Raw genomic sequence first — 17,651 nt, 5'->3', positions numbered from 1 at the left:
AGGAAGGGATGGTCGGTTGAAATCAGCTTTTGTGATGTGCGAATTTATCGGACAGTCATAGATGAATTGTACGATACAATAACGACGCGTCGTCCTAGCCGCTTGCGTTGTTTGTTGTGTAGAGTCCCTACCATGTTGGGGGGCTAGGTATACAGTACCCGAAGATGAAGAAGCTCTATCCCTGTACTATAAGACTGGTCGGAGCTTGTCACAAGGGGCAATTCACGAGCACGAGTTGAGACGATGAAGGGGACGCGAATCAAAACAAACGTTAGAAACCTGTATTGTAGTACCTACCTACCAATGCATTGAATATTACGGCAAAACATCATGCAAGCTCTTTGCTGCCTGTGTGGCATACACCCAATAAGGTTGCGCTAGTAAGCGCGTTGCAGTCCTCTGCAGCGAATCAACTTTGCTGACGTTCATAAAGATGGCAGCCTTTCTAGGCATTTTCCCCCAAATATAGTCGACCTCTTGTGAGGTACAATAGCTATGCTCAAGCCCAATGAGACTCGCTTTTGTTGACCTTGGTGCTTGTTGCCTATTGTGCCTGGAACCATGTAAGTGAGCAGCCATGTCGTCTAGCCTATTGGAGCTCTAGCTTGCTTTGAAGGGACAGCTGTCAGGAGACCCACAAATCAGATATGTCATCAGTGATTCGCCGGTCCGAACTTGGACTGTTGGAGACCGGCCACCTCCACAAGCCGGGGTCGCTCCTCCCTCCACAGCCTATGAACCCCCGCCAAACTTTCAACCATCCGGCCCTGCATCCCGTCAAGCCTCAACCTCTGCCGATTACAAATGCTTCTACTCGAAAGGGTAATTGAACAGATTGCAACTCACATTTGACTCGCGTTCCTCACGCAGTGTCGCATATAAGTTTCGACGTCTCTAGGCACCTGTTTCGCATCAAGGACGCCATCCGTTCTTATCTCCATCCTTCTCTGCCTCCCGTCACCTTGGTTTAAAGACATCTCTCAAGAGTGCACTTGCCGTGGTTGACCCGGTACAACGGTGCATTGCTCATCTAGACTCATAACTTCATTTCACGTCTTCAGCAAATCAAAGTCAAGCTTGCGTACTTACAAGTCACCATCATGGCGCTGCCTCCCATCGTCACTGCAACTCTGCAGTCAGCTGCCCTCAGTGGCACTTCAAACATACTGGCCCAGGTCCTGACGGCCTACCAGACCGATGTATGAATTTACGAGGCTCGTGGACTCTGCAATGGGTTTCACCATCATATATCATGGCGTTGTTTGACCATCACTCGAGACCTTCGTGCTAACATTGTGACCAGAAACAACTCGTCATCGACTGGGTCCCCGTCTTCCAGTTCATTATCTTCACCCTCCTCAGCACACCGCCAAACTTCTTGTGGTGGGTCTCCCAGCGAGCACTTGTCTTTCACCATCGCGGATCCCTCTTCTACCTGCATGCACGATACGCGTCGTACCCTAGACCGTCGTCACTGACACATACCAGGCAAGGTTTCCTCGAAGAGAGCTTCCCGGCCTACCACGTCTCGCCCACCAAGAAGGCCATCGCCTCGGCCGCGGCCAACGACGACAAAGCGCTCGACCGCGAGGCGCGCGAGGACCAGCTCGTGGAGCCCAAGCTCAACATCCGCCACACGCTCATCAAGCTCGTCCTCGACCAGACCGTCGGCGCCGCGCTCAACACGCTCGCTTTCAGCATGTTCATGCACAGCATCCAGACGGCGATGGTGCGCCCGGAGCACCTCGCGGCCGCGCAGCACTCGGGCACGTTTTTGTTTTCGCGGGGCGCCATCGACTATAGTAATGTTGACTGGCAGTCCGTCGTCCACAAGAGCCAGCTCGAGTTCGTGCCCATCTTCATCGCTGGCCTGAAGTTGTGGCCCATGGTCAGTCTGGTGAACTTCGCCTTCATCAAGAGCATTGAGGGTAGAAACTTGGTTGGTTCTCTTGCGGGTGTCGCTTGGGGTATTTACATGAGTCTGGTTGCTGCGCGATAAAGGGGGCAACAGCGGTGTAAACCCACATCGCGGTAGGACCTCCGTACTTCGGCGATGCGAAGAGACTAATCATTAGACGGGGTTAAGATGGTTGCCCTTAGGCTGATATCACGTTTTCACATTTTGGAGGAAGCGAGCGACTGGGACACAGCAAAGGGCAGTTGGGCAGGGGGAAACAAGGCGCATAGCGAGACAGCGGACGGCTTCCAAGGCTCGCTTAGACGAAGTGGTACGAAAGGGACGAGAGCATCGAGAGGAACGTATCCAGGTTCGCCGTGGTATTATAGTCTTAGACACTTGGAGTGCCAGCAGGAATGAGTTGATTGGACACGCTTGATTTTAGCTATAGATCCTAGCTATTCTATTGGCGGTTGTGATGACAACGACATTGTTCAATCTTTGACCATCCACTAAAGTGACCTCCTTGAATCTAGTTGTAAAGACAATGGGATTTCAAATCTGATGCCGCGCGTGCCTTGTCCACATTCTTGTAGAATGCTCCTCACCTTCGAAAGATGGGAAGCTTGCAATATAGGTAGGTACGGGCTTCGAGTGACCAGCATCACAAATCTTGAGAATAGAGTCTTCAACAAACAGGTCCGGTAAAGGACCGTTAATCTCACCTACATTCTTTTGGAATTTGCTTTTTTGGTGGCTGGCTGAAGGGCCAAAGCGGGGTTGTTATTTGGCTATTACACGGTGAGAAAGCGCCGCGTGGCGTAATGACGTTGAAGGTCTCGTAAAGTAAGACACTCGGCTGCTATCCGTGCAACATCGTGTTCGCGTAGTGCACTATTACAGACGGATCGCATTGGTTTAACGATGGAAAACGACGAGGATCGGTGTCTCTCCACCAGTTGGCCTTTTCGGTGAAGTATTCCCACCTTAGCAAAAGCTCGGCTTCCAAACCCCCCCAAACTGCACAAAGTCAACTCGGCCGAGGGGGGGTTGTGGAGCGTCTTTAATTTAGGTGCATTGCCGATCGGATTTCTAGGTATGCGACTTTCTGTATCGTGTAGTACAGAGACTCCGTATCCGTACAGCGTACCCATCTCCTGGAATCTGCAAGTCCCAACCGACTGGTCTATGGTCACTGGTATGGTCTTGTCTGGTGATTTTGCTCCGGAGCTTTCTCCTGTGACGACCATTTGAGAGGTTTTCATTGGCTCACTCGTAACGACGTTGGCAACTGGCCTCTGATTGGCCGAACGGCAAGTAATCCGTGCCTTCCACTCCGGGAACGAGGATGATGCCGTCTGGAAGCGATGTGACGTCAGGGTTAACGCAGAGGTCAACCCCCCCCCCCCCCAAATCTGCGCTTACATCATGTGCATGTCGGGAGCGCGGGAAGGGACGATCTGGCAACCACCAGCAGCGAGCAGCCGCCAGGGCCGAAAACTCTCTTTCTCTTCAGCCTTCAGGAACAGGATAGATATTTAACAGGCGTGGTGTATGGCCAGGAAAAGGGGGGAAAGAAGTAAACAAACAGCTAGGTATGAATCGGATGGAGTCTCGGAAACTAGCGACGTTGGGTTTTTGATGGTTGTAATTGAGGTGGGAAATGTGGCCGGGATGGGGGGAAAGAAGGTGGCTGCGTTGGTGGTATTGGGGGTTGAGGACGCTGGTTGTTATTGGCGACTCCACGTGTGAAAGTCGGGATGACGTGGGGCTATAACGTCACTGGCAAATGAGCGAGCTGAACTATCTTTTTGATGACTATTGCCGCTCAATGCGCGCCTTCTCAATAGGTCGGTACCTTAGCTAAGGTATGTCAGAAAATGGAGGGGTCAATCTTCCACCAGAACCTCTAAAGCTCTGTTTATCGAGATGGAAGGTCTCAAGATGCAGACACGGCTGGGGCCAAGTGGAATGGTTGGAAGGCGCCATATCCGTAAAAGAAGACGGAGAAGAAGACGATCCGATTTAGCACGGGTTGACAGGTCTTGTAGCGTCGAATCCAGGTCTCCATCGAAGCTTTTAGTGCAGTACTGAAGAGACGGTCCAGGGAGGCACGATGCAACCCTGGCTGCTCATGATTGGTTGCCGCGTCGTGAATTCCCTTTGCGAACCGGGTGGAATCGTGGGGCCTCTTTTACTCTCTCTTCCTCGGGGAAGGAAGTCGACCTTCGGAGAGTGTTGGGCATTCCCACTTTTTGCCTGCCCCTGCCCGCCCCCCGTTCCATGCTGCGCTGGTTGGGGCCTCTTTTTTTCTCAATTTTCTCATTCTTCTATTGCACTTGCTGCTGCTGCAGCTTCCCTGGCAGATGCAGACGTACGGATACATATGCGGACGACATGGTCTTTTTGGCCCAATTCAGAACCTTTGCGATCGGATACCACGCTCGAGGTGACACTCTGGGAGTTGATCTCTTCTAAAATTGGTCTTCGGGGGCCGGATGATGGATCCCCCAATCTCACCCAATATCACTAACCCATCGGCATCTTGTTCCATCCATGCATCCTACCTACCGTAAGGTAACTGGTAAAGTAAATTGGCACGCTGGAATACCGGAGCAGATTGGAATATTGGACTACTTCTTGACCGCCTTCATGGGGCTCTCTCCCCACCCCAATCAACATCATGCCGTGCCGTAGCGTAGGAGGGGAGGAGCGACAAGTTGTCCAATACCGTGAGTGCGAGGGCTGAGACGCACAACTCAAAAGGGCATGGGACGGAAGCACTAAGAAATAAGCCATACTAAATCATTCTTTCTTTGCCGCCGCCTACAACCTATTAGTGCACCTTCCACTTCTGCCCCCCTTATCGTCCAAGACTCTCTATTCAGCCATACTCCGTACTTACCTTACATTACTTGCAGGTAGACTCTACGGATACGGATAATAAGTGCACAGTAGACTCGAAAGACTCGCGTGCCGGGGTCACGATACCTTGGCAGGAAGAAGCCTTCGTCATCGGATTCCGTTCCGCGTCCCCCCGTCCCTTGTCTTTCCGCCTTTCCACCGCCCAGCCCTGGGATGCCGCTCTTCTAAACCTTACCTCCTTGCCAGCGTGACCTTGACTGCCCGGATAGGCACTTTTCGTTTCCTCTCGCTTCCTCTCACAAACCCACCTCCACCATCTGGCATCACCAGCTTGTCAATCTCGCGACAACCAAAAATCACCTACTCTGTCCAGCTCCAGGTTAGCCCGAGGCCACTCCGTGAGGACAAAGGAGAGCCTTACCTGGTGTTGGCACCAAGAACCCAAGTCTGCTATTTTCCGAGAGACCGCCATCTGCATAGCAAGCCACATTGCGACGTCCGTTGTTCAGCCCCCCTCCGACACTAAACCCCGGTCAACAATTGGAAAGGGTCGTCACATCATCCACCAGTGATCATCCTCCTCTCACCATCTGTTCTGACCTGCCAGCGTGCCCGTCTACCCATCCCATCTTGCCTCTTCTTCACCTTGGGACACCTTCTTTCCAAGGTAACTTCTACCGCGCATCTTGGCCTGCACGTCGAATCAAGGCTTCTTCCCTACGCTTGCGGATCCCAGTTTTGGACCAATTCACTGCCAGCGACCCGAAAATCGGCCAAGGTCCGATGCGAGATACCCACCGCTGCAGATTTACACATCCTCCGGGACAACGCATTCACGGCGAACATCCCGCGACCTCCATCTAACAAGCTTGGTTGGAAATTGGGGGTCCTGCTGAATCCCATCAAGACGACTCTACCAGCAACCAACCAATCTTCAACTTGGTGGCCCGCTCACCACGGACTGGGTGTGCCGCCGCGTGCGCTCAACTCCACCCGGCAAGCAGAATCGCAACTTCCGAGCTCAACCACCCTCGCCTGCCTCATCCACTTTGGGCCACGATTGCACACATTACAACCCCGGCTCGCTTCTGCCGCCTTTTCTCTGCTTTCCCACTTGCGCCTGCGCCTTTCTCGCGTCTCCTTCTCCTGCATCAAAAACCCGCCCATCAGCCTCACCTCACCTCGCTCAGGGCCACATCGCGCGCGCGGGCATTTTGCCGATCCAGGCTCTATCTTCACCGGCGGGACCGAAGGCATCTTTCACCAACCAGCCGCAAATCAGAGAGGAGGAACAGCGCCAAAAAAGAGTTGAGCATCTGGCCTGGCTGCAAAACCTCTTCTCTTTCTAGGCCAAGATTGGTTGAGAATGAGAGAGAAAGCAGATACTGACAACGAGACCTGCCGATCCCTTGGCTGAGCGGACGACTCATACCCTGCCCGCAGCCATGCATCCTCCCCCGCTCCTCGGTGTGGGCGTTGTTGATCTGCTCGAGTCCGACCCCCGACCGAGCTTCGTTGTTGCGCTACCAACTTCATTCAAGGACCCCGCGCTTGCCGAGGTTGTCTACAGCAATCCGGCTCTGGTGAGCAAGCCTGCCCTTTTCGAGGTCCTAGGATCACTATCAAGCCACGACCACACGAGATTCTGGGACTGGATCACTGCCCAAGACGCCAACCCACCACAATCCTTGTTGTATAACAACCACTTTTGGACTCGGAACACCTTGCTTTCCAGATGGGTTGTTGTGAGCTCCAACGATTTCCCAATCTCCTCAGAACCTCCGAGAAAGATTCGCCTGGATGGTTCGAGAGGCAGAGAATCTAGCAGCGGTATCTTGCATCCGCATACTTCAACCGTGCCCTCAGTGCCTTCGGTAGAGTCGTCCGCAGAAGACTTGTCCTATCCCCGGATAGTTCGAGCAACCACCGAGCCGCCTATAGTCCTACCGGATTTTATGCCAGACCAAGAGCCTTTTCTCGATATGGTTGATAGCGTTGACTGGAGCGCGACTCCCCTGGGTGCTATGGACCGGTGGCCATCGCTGCTTCACCAGTCTTATAGCCAGATTTTATGCAACTCTCAGCCAACAGCAATCTACTGGGGCAAGAAGCTCACAACAGTCTACAATGAGGCTTATGGAGAGATGATAGGGGCAAGACACCCCAACCTTATGGGCCATTCTGTGACTGAAGTTTTCCCTGAAATCACTGATCAGCTCAGAGATATGATGGAAAATCCCGGACAAAGTCGTCGCGCGAGCAACGAAGAGGCATTCCGCTTTTTCCTCGAAAGACCCGAAGGATCACCCCTCGAGACGTACCTAAAGTGGTCGATCGTACCGGTCATGCAGAACGGCGAATGTCTTGGCTTCATCCACTTAATATCGGACACGACTCTATACCACCTTTTCCGTCGGCGAATTCAGATGCTCGTCAACATGGGCGAGGAGCTCGTCACAGCCAAGGACGTTAAATCCTATTGGAGCAAGCTGATCGAAGAGCTCTCCGAATGCGATCCCGCTTACGATATACCCCTGGCGATGCTCTACTCGATTGAGTGTGATGGTTCGTCACATGCTGGAAGCGAGTCGCGGCACGATTGTAATCATGTTTGTCGTCTCGAGGGCGCGCTAGGTGTCCCAGAAAACCATCCCATCATGCCCGAGACCCTGCGACTGAAAGACACCGATGCTGGTCTGGCGCCACAGTACCGAGCTGCTCTGCGCAGCCACGAGCCGCTGATTATCAGCACATCAGACGGCAGTCTGCCCCAAGAATTACTGACTGGCCTGCAGTGGCGTGGATTTGGCGATCCCTGCGAAGCTGCTATTGTCTTGCCCATTAGACCCACAAAGGAGGAGGAAGTCATGGGACTGCTTGTGCTGGGCCTCAACCCCCGACGACCTTACGACGATGCATATACCCTCTACATCCAGTTGCTAGCCCAGAAGCTTACGACATCTCTGGCTTGCACGGTCTTGTTAGAGGAGGAGCGACGTCGAGGAAGGAATGCTGCCGAGCAGGCTGCATACGATCAGGCCATGCTGAAAGAAAAGCTCGCCTACCAGACTAAGGAAGCCACAGAGTACACACGGCTATTCCAGACAGTTTCGGACTTCATACCCAACGGATTCTCCCTTGGGGATCATCAAGGGAACATAACATTCGCAAACGGCCTGTGGTACCGCATAACAGGACATCCTGATGAAGGCGGTTCTTTCTCTTGCGTGTTGGAGGCAGACCGAGAAAAGATTCGCGAGGCATACAAAGAACTGCAGACCAAGGATGAAGTCGAATTTGAGTTCCGCGTCAAAGGAACGGAACACACCAATCGCATGCTGGCAAGGAGATCGCCCTTCAAAGCCGACGTATACAGCGATCTTGACGAGGATCTGGAACGTTTTGTAATGGCTCAGGCAAAGGCTGAACGAGCGACTGACGGAACCATCATTCGGACTTTCACTTGCCTGACAGATGTCACCGCACACAAAAGGACGGCCGACGAAGCCACCAGGAGGGCTCAACAGGCAGAGAATCTGAAGAGGATGGCTGAGCTTGCCACTGTTGGTATGTTCGATATGGACACCGGAGGACGTCTGCTCGGGGCAAACAACGTATTTTTCGAGTTATCTGGGATAGAGAAGGTGGACCTTTTGCAACACGAAGTACGGCCATGGGAAGTCTCGGTTGTACAAGACGACATTCAGACTCTGAGCGAGAGCGTTGCGCGACTCGTAGCGACGAAAAAGCCCCAGTCAGCTGAGATACGCCTCAAGACCACATGGACAGCAGAGGATGCTGGAGGGAACCAGATCACAGCGCCCAGATGGGTACACATCACCCTGATGCCAGTATGCAATTCAGATGGCATCGTTCAGTCGTTTACTGGCTGTGTCAGCGACGTCTCATTGCAAAAGTGGCAACTGGAATTGGAAACTCAACGCACCGAGGAGGCAATCGACTCGAAACGGCAACAGGATAACTTCATCGACATGACTTCCCACGAGATGCGAAACCCGCTCAGCGCCATCGTTCACTGTTCAGACGCCATCATTGCCTCACTTGCGCGATGCGAGGAGCTTGTCGACCGGCCTCCTACTCCGAAGGCAGCTAAATCTGATGAAGAAGGCACTGACAAACACTTTGATATCAAGCAGCTTCTTTCGGACAGTATCGAGAATGCGGAGACGATTGTTGCCTGCGCACAGCATCAGAAGCGGATTGTGGACGACATCTTGACAATGTCCAAGTTGGACTCTAAGCTCCTAGCCGTCACTCCCTGCACGGTCAATCCCGTTCAGATTGGCGAGGAGGCTATCAAGATGTTCGACGTAGAGGCTCGTCGTGTTGATATTGACCTCAAGATGACTGTGGATAAATCGTATCGGGAGCTGGGTCACGTTTATCTTGATCTTGATCCCTCCCGCGTCAAACAGGTCCTCATCAACTTACTTACAAACGCTCTCAAGTTCACAAAGTCCGGATCAATCAGGAATGTGTCCGTCTGCATGAAGGCATCGCGACAACGGCCGACGGACGAGACGGCACCAGTCACCTTCATTCCCCGATCCTGCAAAGAAGAGTCAGAGTACGAGCAGCCTGCTCTCAACAATCGCAGAGACCCAGTCTACATCATGTTCGAAGTCAAGGACACCGGCCAGGGTCTCTCAGAAGATGAAAAGTCAAATCTCTTCAATAGGTTCGTGCAAGCGAGCTCGCGGACTCATGTCAAATACGGCGGAAGCGGATTGGGGCTATTCATCTCGCGGCGCTTGACAGAGTTGCAAAAGGGTGCTATCGGTGTGTCCAGCTTGCCAGGCGTGGGGTCCACGTTTGCATTCTTCATCGAGGCATACGTGCCAACAGAGTCGTCGCGGAGGGAAGCCGAATCTGCGGCTGCGGCTGTCAGAATGACGACTCTGGCTACTGCTGCATCAAGCACGCCATCCACGATGCCGCGGATTAGAGCCCCCACAAACGACCAGAAGGCACCTGGCTCGCGACCGAAACCTAAGAGCTACGACCCCCGGCTGGATGGGATTCTTGTCGTGGAGGACAACCTAATCAATCAGCAAATAACCCGTCGCGGCTTGCAGGATAGGGGGTTCACTGTCGACGTGGCCAATCACGGAATCGAGGCTCTAGAACGACTCATGCAGTCCATGTCCCTGCAGAAGCAAGATGACCCAGAGTACTTTACTCACAGTAACTCGAGTCCTCAGGGGCCTGCCGTATCGATCAACCTTATCCTCATGGACATAGAGATGCCAGTGCAGGACGGGTTGACATGCACGCGGCGAATCCGAGAACTAGAGAAGGAAGGAAGAGTGTTTTGTGCGAGCGGTGGAAGAATCCCCATCATCGCCGTCAGCGCCAATGCAAGGCCGGAGCAGATGCAAGACGCCAAAAGCGCGGGGTGTGACGATGTGCTCGTCAAGCCTTATCGGATGCCGGAGCTAATCGAGAAGATGCAAGTGGTGGTCCGGCGAATGGGGGGTCTTTCACCTGGGTCGCCTTTACGATAATGAAAGCCAGGGCTGCCTATTGGAGAGGCGGAGGAGGGAGCGGCGAACAAGCATTACCGGTCACATGGATAACCAAGGGCTGGTGATCCTGCAGAGACGGGTACGGCGTTTAGGTAAAGGGGAGCCACAGCAGGACTGGGCTCGGGAATGAGGACTGCTTCCGGGGTTTAGTCTGGTCACACTTGGCTGTGCCATGTGGTGTATGGACGAACAGAGATACCAAAAATGGCCTTGGATGCTGGCCGACAGGAAGACACCAGACGTTGGATGTCATACGGGCGAGAGAGACTTGGCATCGGATGGCGTTGATCGGCGGAGGGCCTAGCCATGTCGATGGATTTGGGAAGAAAGACTGGCTTAATTCAGATAGGAGGTAGAAGGGCAATTATGGAATGTGATTCCTTGGCGTCTGTCGCCGAGGTCAATCTAATGGGTATTCGCCAACGTAGACGAACTAGACGGAGAGAAGAAATAATACCTCGGATGTGAACGTTCCAACCCCATTTCGTTATATGGAGCAATGCGGACATCACGCACCTTGCTTCAGACTCGTCGCCGCGGGTAAACCCTCCATAGGCACATACTTGCACCTGAGACTAGGTCATTTGTGCCTCTGCGAGCTTACTGTCCTCCCATGCGGGATTAGCCACCCAGCTTGACTGTTACTGGCCTAGGTCGAAGAGAGTCAATTTTCGTTGTGCTGGGAACATGATCGACACAGTTTAGACACTACATGTTGCTGCTTGAGGACTGAGTAGCCTCGGGCTGCGGAAGATTGCGAAATTTCAGAGTTTCAAGTGACTATCAGGTGAGGTTGTCGGGACGGTCTCCATGTCAAGGTTGCCAAGGAAAGAGTGAAAGGGAAGAAAGAGTATGAGACGAGACGGAGAAATTCGTAATTGGTCGGGATTTTTGGGGGCCGCCCGCCCGCCGCCGGCGATGCACTCCTTGGATGGGTGCAGGGAAGCGGTTTGTGTCACGGCCCCACTACCTTATGGATGCCGCGGGGCTTGGCCGATGGTAAAGTGGTTCATGGAAGAAGATCCGGTTCGATGTAATCTGATGTACGCTTCTCTTTTTTACAAGAATGGGTAACATACCAAGTAGCTAGGTAAGGTAGGAAGGCCGGATTGATTTGGGGACCTAGGTACGGAGTAAAGTAGGTGCCGTGTTGTGTGAAGATGGCGTTACGCAGGTCGGGTACGGGCAGCAGGGTGTCCGGGCCGACGCGGGCTTTTTGAGGTGTGAGAAGATGTTGAAGTGGCCATTATGAACTTTGGAGGCTATCTCATTTGTCCCTTGAGTCTTTTTGCGTTCTACGGGGTAGGTTTTGCCCATCTTTTGGAATATAGCATGAGACTAGATATAGATAGTACTCCGGTTTGACATGTGAGATGACGGGAAGGGTCTTGCAATGCAAATGGGCTTTCGCCGAGATGATGGAGCTGTTTGTGAACTATCCTGCGTATGGGCTTATGCATGTCATCTCAGCACTAATTACTCTGGTCAATAAGTGCTTGTGTGTAATCAGACGATGGGGTTTTGTTCTTCAGTTTTCGAGGCCCGCTCGCGGCAGAGGTTGCCCGGGGACGGGAGCTTTGCATTTGGCCTGGGGAAGGTCCGTGGCTTGTTATCTGAGGTTCCTGCCCGAGCTTCTTTTTTCTTTTCTTTTTTGGAGAGGCACTCAGGTCGGTGCTCGAGCTACCACCAGGAAAGAGCAATCGACGAGAAGGCATGACTTGTGTCTCGTCCTCTCCCTTCCTTCCAATTCCCCGAGACATGCTCTTTCTGCAAATCTAAACGGACAATGCCTCAGCCGTACCATCAGAGGTGGATATTTGGTAGGTTCGATTTGTAGTGTAAGATTGGGGGAACGAGGGGAAGTACCTTACCCCTCCCCCCACCAGGTCAGGTACCTCCGCCTGCGTCGCGGGCAAAGCTCCTGCATGGCGCTATCCCCCCCACACCCCTCATCCGAGTGTGCAAGAGACGGAGCTCCCACCCGAACCTCACTTTCCCTCTGCTCACTGCACTTACAAACAACCGTCCCTGCGCAACGCCGTCTTCAACCGATTACCTGCATATACCGGACCTGACCTTGCATACAGCTTACCTACTAGTCAACCGGACTACCGAATATAAACTCTCCGCAAAGCCTCCTCCTCCCCCTTCGACGCCTCTCATTCTCTTCCTTCAAATGCCCCCAAACTCCACGCTTCTCCTAAGCTCATTCCAAAAGTTGCCCCGCCTTCGGCTCCGGAACTCCATCCTCAACAGCAGCACCCCGCCATCGTCTTCCCGGTCTTGCGCCTTTGGGTCTTTGTGTTTACCTACTACACCGACGACATCGACGAATACTACCCGCCGAGTAGCCATCTACGACACACGGCGACAACAACCATCCCAGAACCGCCGATCCTTCGCAACCGGCGCCGATCGTCAAGGACGAAACGTAGTACTGCTCGGACAAGAAGTGGGCGTCGAGAGAATCACAGACGAAATGGCGGACCGGATCCACCGCGTGACCATGTTCAAGATTGCCGACGAGGGGCAGCAGAAGCAGTTGATTGAGCAGTACAAGATTTTGGGGGGCTCGCATAAGAAGGTGTGTTCCATTTTTTTTCCACCCATTTCTTTACCTTCTTGTTATTGCCGTCGGTTTGTTGTGTTCGTGGCTGCGTAACGGGGATGAGGATGGGGAGGGTGAGCTTTTGGTCCATCGGATCCCGGCACCCGTAATTCGGCCCCACCATAGCTTGTCCGCGCCGACGACGGTTTCCTGGGCGGTATCGAAAGACGGACGAAGAAAGCGCATGTCGGGTTTCCATATTTCTACGGCTTTACCATTCGGCTTTTTATGAAACCACACTCCCAAAAAAACAGGACTAATACTGACGAAAATCCACCAGGACGGAAAGCCGTACATCCTCTCCATGGTCGTCGGACCGGCCGTCGACGACCCGCGAGCCCAGGGCTTCACCATTGTCGCAAAGACCGAGTTCGCCTCGCTCGAGGACATGAAGTACTACGACGACGAGTGCGCCGCTCACGGCGTTCTCAAGTCCTTTGTCAAGGGCAACCTCACCGTCGGCGGCGTCATGTCCGTCTACTTCAAGCCTGAGGCCGTCTCCGTCTTGTAGATGTGTTTTTTGTGGCGGTTGAAGGAGGCCCTGGGCCAAAGGGAAATCCAGAGGGTATTCGGGATGGTTGCGTGTCAAGGGGAACCCATTGAGGGTCGAAAAGAGAAACCAGTGATTTCCCCATGTCTCTCTGGTGTAGTAGAAAGTTTTTCCAGAAGAAAATGTCAAAAACTCCTTGTTGCCGGTTATGGACAGGTATCAAGCTACTTTGCATACATAGAATTCCTCCCCTCCAATCCTGAAACACAACCATCAATTCCTCCCCTCATCTTCAGTTGACCTTTGTTGCCTCGAACAATTGTTTTTTATCCATTTCTTTTTTTTTCTCTCTCCTACAGAGCTGACGATTGACAATCGGCTCTGCAACAAAAACCACTTACAGCCCGGGATATGAGATAAGGAAATAAGCCGCATCACCGACAAAATCGACAAGAGAAAACAGACAAAGACCACAACACGCACACACGCGAAGCTACAACGATCACGAAGCGGCGGCAACAGCAGGAGCGGGAGCCGGAGCAGTCGCGGGCGCCGTAGTCGAGGCCGCAGTCGTGGCAGCCGCGTCAGTAGCGGGAGCAGCAGGGGGCTGCGTCAGGGTCCCCTCGGAGAAGTTCTTGAGCCCCTCCATCCAGGCGGCGAAGCCCGTCTCGAGCTGGCCGACCATGGTGAAGCGGAGGACCTGGGCGAGGGGGCCGTAAAAGGTCTCCCAGCAGCGGTACTCTGTGCCGTTGCCGTCCTCGGTCTCGAGGAACTCCTGGACGCGCTCGGATTTCAGGACAAAGGGGGGCACGAGGCCGCCCGTCCTCCAGCAGACGCGGTAGCCCTTGCGGCCGCGGTGGACGGGCTGGGTCTCGCCGTTCGCGACGGCGGCGGGGGGCGCGGCGTGGGTGTACTCCTCGAGCTTGGTGACGACGAGGGCCTGCTTGGTGGTCGTCTTTGCCGGGTCGAGCGTCATGTGGACCTCAAAGGTGACGTGGGTGCCCTCGAGGAGGAGCTCGCCTGGCTGGTTCTTGGCGGCGGCGGAGTCGGCGAGCATGGGCGGGACGGCGAGGCCGGAGGGGCGGGAGACGGTGGCCTTGGGGACGAAGGTGTTCCAGGCCGGGTAGGTTGCCGGGTTGAGGACGGCGGCGAGGACGGCGGTGGGCTTTGCGGCGATGGGGGTGGCGCAGGCGATGGTGAGGACGGCGCCGACGTCGCCGTGGGACGGGGTCGCGAGGGGAGGGGAGACGGGGGTGGGCGTCAGGGAGGTGGGGATGGAGTCGGTGCCCTTGTCGAGGGCCTTTGGCGATTTGGGCTTGAGCTGGTCGGGGATCTGCTTGATCGAGTCCGGGATGGTGATTCTTTGGCGTATGGCCTCCATTGTTGATGATTACTGTTACTGACGGACTTCTTTTCTGGGGGGTATCTCTGGGTATAATGATGGATGGAGAAAATCAAGCCGGTATCACAAAAAAAACTTGGTTCAAAAGAGGAAGAAGTTTTGCCGGATGGGTATTTGATGTAAAAGATGAAAGTAAGGAGAGGAAAGACGGCGAACGGAGAAAGGATGGAACGATGGAGGAGGGGGGAGGGGGTAAGTAAAGGAACTCAAAAGTAGGGCGAGAAGGCAAAGAGAGGGCACACAGGTAATAGAAACGGGGGCGATTCAGGTTAGTTGTATCAAATGGACGGGATTGGGCTTTAGACTTCCTGGTCTCGTGAGGAGATGCGCGTCATGGGATGGGGGGAGGGATGTATGGATGCCGGCGGAGGAGGAGAGAGACAGTAAGAGGAGGAGGGGCTTGACGGTTGGTTGCTCCAGCTGGATGAGGTGTAGGTAGCCAAGGTGTAAGGTGTAGAGGTGTAGGGGGAGGGCAGCAGAGAGCAGGGGAGGAGGGGAGGAGAGAGGGGCTGTGAATCTGTGATCAAACGATAGTGTCGTGAGCGTGATGTGAAGCTGTGGTATGAGGCTGGCCCGAGCCAACGGTCGGGATATAGGTAGGTAGGTGGGTGTGTATGGATGTGTATGGATGTGTGAGGTGAGGTATGCGTGTGTGATCGCTATGGTGTGTCGATGAGTGAGATTTGATGTGCGGTGATGGTGGTGAAGGTAAGGTACGTAGGCGTAGGTGAGTAGGTTGCCGACAATGATGAGATTGGCGACCGCCGACGGGCGATTTTTAGTGGGAACTTGCGCCAGCGAAAACCGATGGAGAAAGTTGGGGAGTCGAGGACGTACCTAGCTTGACGGCCGCCGCGGTCCGGATCTGTCCATTTTCGGGTCCAGGCCGCCCCCCTTCAGGTCTACCCTCCCCGCTTTGAGTCCGGGGGACAGGGGGGTATCGATGACTCCACCACGCAGGGATGAGGCGGGATGAGGCGGGATGAGGCGGGATGAGGCGGGATGAGGCGGGATGAGGCGGGATGGAGGGGTTGTTCTTTTCGGCGACTATCCACGGAGATCCGGATCGGATATGGTATTTACATAGTACTGATTACCCAATTGTCGATTGACGATGAGGAGCGAGTTTCGGCTCATCCTCTTTTCCGACATTTTTTCATCTTCCAACATGCAATCTCTAACACGTATGAATGGATATCCGAAAGGGAAAGCTCAGGGTGACTTGGCGAATGAAATTCAAACGCGAAAGGCGATCTTGTGCCCAACCCGGCAACCTCCATCAGCATGAAAATACCAGTATATGCCCTGCTCGCAACGGGTCTGACACGTGTAAGTGCAATGGAGAACCAAGTCAACTGGCTGAGGTGCAAAAAGCAAACCGACCACCCAACTTCCGCCCAGCTCACCAACGTATACAAGGAAGTAGCCTGTGTACTTTTGCGCATAAATGATCGAAGCAAACCCTTTCCATGACGAGGGAACCGAAGTATCCACCCGTTGGGCGCCGATCGTCGTTCGTTGGTCTCTGCCAACGGCTTTCTTGCGCGCATTTCAATGTGGAGGGCGAGGGGGCATATAATAAGGCACCACTTAATTCGATGAGGACAATGTGAGAGGAGGAGGAGGGGTCTAGGGAAGACCAGATGAGACGGGGCTCTTGGGCAAAGCTGGCGAGGCTGAGAGGAAGGGTTCGAGCGCTGGACTTTTGGGGAGTTTCGCCTCGTTTTCGTCCTTGGTCCTTTTGTTGGCTGCGTTGGTTCTCCCATTGAGTTCCAGGGATGGGGGGTGTAAGGTGCCACGGTGCGATCTCTGTACATCAAAGCAAAGCAAAGGTGAAGAAGAAGAAAAAAGTGCCATAGCTCGGAAGATGGAGTAATAACGTACTGCGTACACGGAAAGGTAGGTATTTCCAGAGAGAGAGAGGGGAAAAGTCGCCCCATCTTCAAACCCAATCCCTTTTCCTCTTCTCAAACTTTCAAGTTTGACGCCCTTTTCCGGCCGGCCGTTTCGTTGTCGGCCTAGAAAAAGCCATAGCGTTCGAGGTTGGCAGCCTGAGCCGATCATTACAATTCCAGGGAGACTTTTTTTCGAATTCTTTTTAAACGGTACTTTAGTTCTGCAAAAAAAGGAAAACTGAAAAAGAGTCAAGCAAATCCAGTCAAGTTTACAACATGAATAAGGGCAATAAGGGTCGGAAATTTTGAGAATAGTCAGGGTTCGAAACGAACCACTTGTTCATTCTTCTCATCTCGCAAGCCCTCCGCGACAAAATCCGTGCTCTAGTTACAAGAAATAGGTGTCACACACAGAGACCGCGCGCAGGAACCATTGTCTCGGTTCCAAAATCCCAAGTCCCAAATCCCTCCCCTCCCCTTCTCCTTCTATCCGTACATCCCCCAAGTAAACAACTCACCGAATCAAAGACAACGTCTCAAAACCACTTCTCCTCCCGTCCACGTCCACGTCCACATCCACGCGCTAAACCACCACACACAACCGCCGTCACACCGTTGACACGAGCCATGTCTTGGTCGCCTGAATGGAAAATCAGAAAAAAAGCACGAGGCAGAAGGCGAGTTGTGCGCTCTTGTCTGAAGATGGAGGCCCCTCAGTGACTCATATCTCTGATCTCGATGGATGTGGGACAGATGCCGGCTGGTCAGGGAGATGAGTATCAAATTCTTCTATTTTGAAAAAGACCTTATGCGGCGGCGCCGTTGAATTAGTCACTTTTCGATGCTAGATTCGCATCGCGAGACGCACATACCTCAAAATCGGAACCGGTGGGGACAAGCTGCGTATCTCTTTCCATTAGGCGCATCCACCCGAACCCGCTCATGTCA

The 17,651-nt window shown here is 53.6% G+C and overlaps 5 protein-coding genes across 5 annotated transcripts; 4 read left to right on the top strand and 1 right to left on the bottom strand.

Moving 5' to 3' along the window:
* Window positions 1-1,100: 1,100 nt before the first annotated feature.
* Window positions 1,101-1,999, top strand: CTAM01_06873 (Mpv17/PMP22 family protein; the record flags this gene model as incomplete). Its single annotated transcript, XM_060522899.1, has 2 exons — window positions 1,101-1,199; window positions 1,304-1,999. 2 exons carry the CDS (start codon window positions 1,101-1,103, stop codon window positions 1,997-1,999), a joined length of 795 nt encoding a protein of 264 aa, XP_060382401.1.
* Window positions 2,000-4,031: 2,032 nt separating this feature from the next.
* On the top strand, window positions 4,032-4,430 carry CTAM01_06872 (uncharacterized protein; the record flags this gene model as incomplete). The annotated part of the gene is made up of 1 exon (XM_060522898.1): window positions 4,032-4,430. The coding sequence occupies one exon, from the start codon at window positions 4,032-4,034 to the stop codon at window positions 4,428-4,430; it is 399 nt and encodes a 132-aa protein (XP_060382400.1).
* Window positions 4,431-6,207: 1,777 nt separating this feature from the next.
* CTAM01_06871 (hsp90-like protein) lies at window positions 6,208-10,287 on the top strand (the record flags this gene model as incomplete). The annotated part of the gene is made up of 1 exon (XM_060522897.1): window positions 6,208-10,287. One exon carries the CDS (start codon window positions 6,208-6,210, stop codon window positions 10,285-10,287), a length of 4,080 nt encoding a protein of 1,359 aa, XP_060382399.1.
* Window positions 10,288-12,484: 2,197 nt separating this feature from the next.
* Window positions 12,485-13,427, top strand: CTAM01_06870 (stress responsive A/B Barrel domain-containing protein; the record flags this gene model as incomplete). The annotated part of the gene is made up of 2 exons (XM_060522896.1): window positions 12,485-12,892; window positions 13,197-13,427. 2 exons carry the CDS (start codon window positions 12,485-12,487, stop codon window positions 13,425-13,427), a joined length of 639 nt encoding a protein of 212 aa, XP_060382398.1.
* Window positions 13,428-13,908: 481 nt separating this feature from the next.
* On the bottom strand, window positions 13,909-14,787 carry CTAM01_06869 (uncharacterized protein; the record flags this gene model as incomplete). The annotated part of the gene is made up of 1 exon (XM_060522895.1): window positions 13,909-14,787. One exon carries the CDS (start codon window positions 14,785-14,787, stop codon window positions 13,909-13,911), a length of 879 nt encoding a protein of 292 aa, XP_060382397.1.
* Window positions 14,788-17,651: the final 2,864 nt, after the last annotated feature.

Source organism: Colletotrichum tamarilloi, assembly GCF_030869305.1.
Source record: "Colletotrichum tamarilloi strain Tom-12 chromosome Unknown Scaffold_20.1, whole genome shotgun sequence".
NCBI lineage: Eukaryota > Fungi > Ascomycota > Sordariomycetes > Glomerellales > Glomerellaceae > Colletotrichum > Colletotrichum tamarilloi.
Note: the sequence above shows the minus strand (reverse complement) of the source record. Positions and strands in the feature narration are given on the sequence as shown.